Genomic DNA, 2,885 nt, shown 5'->3' with positions numbered 1-2,885 from the left:
CCCCAGCTGGCTCTCCGGGGGTTTCCCCGACACGAGGATCTCTCCTCTCTGAGAGCGGGCGCAAGGCCTTCGTCTGTCCCCGAGAGCCCCTTCCCCCGCCTCGCCAGCCTTTCGCGCCCCGCCCCGCCCTTCCCCTCTCCCCTCCCCGCCGTGCGGCCCCACAGATCCTGCGCCACCGCACGGGCCTCCATCTTCCAGCGCGCCCTTGGGTCCGACCCGGAAGCGCTCCCTCCTTCCCACCTCCCGCAGGAACCCCTCGCTTCCTTCCAAGGCTCAGCCCCGGCTCTTTGGGCACGAGCTCTGTCCCCTCCCCCCGCCAGCTGCTCACTCTGCTGCCCCATCACGCCGAGTCATACACACACGTACCCATGCACACGGACCCACGCACACGTACCTACGCACACGGACCCACGCACACGTTCCTACGCACACGACACACACAGTCTGTTCGTACACAGCCCCAGGTTATCGTATTTCCCTGTATGTCTCCTTGTGGCTCACATGTGTACTAGGCATGTATCACAGACACGTATGACACGGCACACAGGCACAGGCATCACGGAAATGCACACACAGAGACATAGATGCATGAATGTCCACACCCACACACAGCCACGTGCACGATACACATGTATATACACATGCGTGTGCAGGGATGTGTATTATACACACACACACACATGCGTCTCCAATATTTATGGACATGTGTGTAAGGCAAGGACTTAAGGGCTTGTTGGATTCATAGCCCCCGCTTACACTCATCCATGCATGCATGTAGACACACACGCATGTATATGTTTGCATGCAGATGCGTGTGCGCCACATGTGCACACTCACGCATGCATGAATTGTGTTGTGCACTCACACAGTGCTCTCCTTAAATATCTATGGACATGCAGTTATGTGTGTACGTCCTCCTTGAAGGTGGGGACTTAATTGGAAAATTACATATGCACACTTATGCATGTACAAGATATGAGTGCACATAGTACACACACGTGGATACGCGCACACGTGCGCACTGTGCCGACACACTGTACATGTGTGCACGCATGCGCGCGGAGGCACGTGCCTATATATGCGTGCTTGTGTGTGCGCACAGCCTTCTCTAGCTGTGTATACAGGCGCGCACGTGTCTCCTCAGGCACTCACGGACTCGCGCACGCGCACGTGCACCCTCCTTGAAGGCAAGGGCTCGGGAAAGGTTACTGATTGGATTAAAGACGCGGGAAGAAACCTCTGCGGCCGCTCCCTCTCTGGGAGCCCCCGGGAGGTGCTTGCTCGCGCTTTAGTGTGGAACCGTTGGAAGTAATTTCGAGGGACCGGGATCGTCCCACCTCGGGCAGAAAGGGACCCTGGGGCTCGATCCATTCCTTTCCATCCTGGTCTCACAAGGGCGGAAGACTTGCTCCTTCTCTTGACAGTGACAGGCCAGGAAGCCCCGGGGCCCCCAGAAGCCCCAGGGCCCCCGGAAGCCCCAGAAGCCCCAGAGCCCCCGGAAGCCCCAGAGCCCCAGGAAGCTCCAGAAGCCCCAGGAAGCCCCGGGGCCCCCAGAAGCCCCAGGGCCCCCGGAAGCCCCAGAAGCCCCAGAGCCCCCGGAAGCCCCAGAGCCCCAGGAAGCTCCAGAAGCCCCAGGAAGCCCCAGGGCCCCAGAAGCCCCAGGGCCCCCGGAAGCCCCAGAAGCCTCAGAGCCCCCGGAAGCCCCAGAGCCCCAGGAAGCTCCAGAAGCCCCAGGATGCCCCAGAGCCCCAGAAGCCTCAGGGCCCCAGGAAGCCCCAGAGCCCCAGAAGCCTCAGAGCCCCCGGAAGCCCCAGAAGCCTCAGGGCCCCAGGAAGCCCCAGAAGCCCCAGGGCCCCCGGAAACCCCAGAAGCCCCAGAGCCCCCGGAAACCCCCGAAGCCCCAGGGCCCCAGGAAGCCCCAGAAGCCTCAGGGTCCCAGGAAGCCCCAGAAGCCCCAGAGCCCCAGGAAGCTCCAGAGCTTCAGAAGCCTCAGAGCCCCAGAAAGCCCCAGAGCCCCAGAAGCCTCAGAGCCCCAGGAAGCCCCGGGGCCCCAGGAAGCCCCAGAAGCCCCAGAGCCCTAGGAAGCCCCAGGGCCCCAAGAAGCCCCAGAAGCCTCAGGGCCCCAGGAAGCCCCAGAAGCCCCAGAGCCCCAGGAAGTCCCAGAAGCCCCAGGGCCCCAGGAAGCCCCAAAAGCCTCAGGGCCCCAGGAAGCCCCAGGGCCCCAGGAAGCCCCAGGGCCCCAAGAAGCCCCAGAAGCCCCAGGGCCCCAGGAAGCCCCAGAAGCCCCAGAGCCCCAGGAAGCCCCAGAAGCCCCAGGGCCCCAGGAAGCCCCAAAAGCCTCAGGGCCCCAGGAAGCCCCAGGGCCCCAAGAAGCCCCAGAAGCTCCAGGGCCCCAGGAAGCCCCAGAAGCCCCAGAGCCCCAAGAAGCCCCAGAGCCCCAGAAGTCTCAGGGCCCCAGAAAGCCCCAGAGCCCCAGAAGCCTCAGAGCCCCAGGAAACCCCAGAAGCCTCAGAGCCCCAGGAAGCCCCAGAAGCCTCAGAGCCCCAGGAAACCCCAGAAGCCTCAGAGCCCCAGGAAACCCCAGAAGCCTCAGAGCCCCAGGAAACCCCAGAAGCCTCAGAGCCCCAGGAAGCCCGAGAAGCCTCAGGGTCCTAGGAAGCCACAGAGCCCCAGAAGCCCCAGAGCTCCAGGAAGCCCCAGAAACCTCAGGGCCCCAGAAAGCCCCAGAAGCCTCAGGGCCCCAGAAAGCCCCAGAGCCCCAGAAGCCTCAGAGCCCCAGGAAACCCCAGAAGCCTCAGAGCCCCAGGAAGCCCCAGAAGCCTCAGGGTCCCAGGAATCCTCAGAAGCCTCAGGGCCCCAGGAAGCCCCAGAAGCCTCAGAGCCCC

At 63.5% G+C, this 2,885-nt stretch overlaps 1 protein-coding gene across 1 annotated transcript; it reads left to right on the top strand.

Moving 5' to 3' along the window:
• The first annotated feature begins 368 nt into the window (after positions 1–368).
• On the top strand, positions 369–2,655 carry LOC127561200 (basic salivary proline-rich protein 1-like). The gene is made up of 3 exons (XM_051996485.1): positions 369–470; positions 1,431–1,969; positions 2,055–2,655. Exons 1-3 carry the CDS (start codon positions 369–371, stop codon positions 2,653–2,655), a joined length of 1,242 nt encoding a protein of 413 aa, XP_051852445.1.
• Positions 2,656–2,885: the final 230 nt, after the last annotated feature.

Source organism: Antechinus flavipes, chromosome 4 (genome assembly GCF_016432865.1).
Source record: "Antechinus flavipes isolate AdamAnt ecotype Samford, QLD, Australia chromosome 4, AdamAnt_v2, whole genome shotgun sequence".
Lineage (NCBI taxonomy): Eukaryota > Metazoa > Chordata > Mammalia > Dasyuromorphia > Dasyuridae > Antechinus > Antechinus flavipes.
This window is presented reverse-complemented; position numbering and strand designations above follow the sequence as displayed.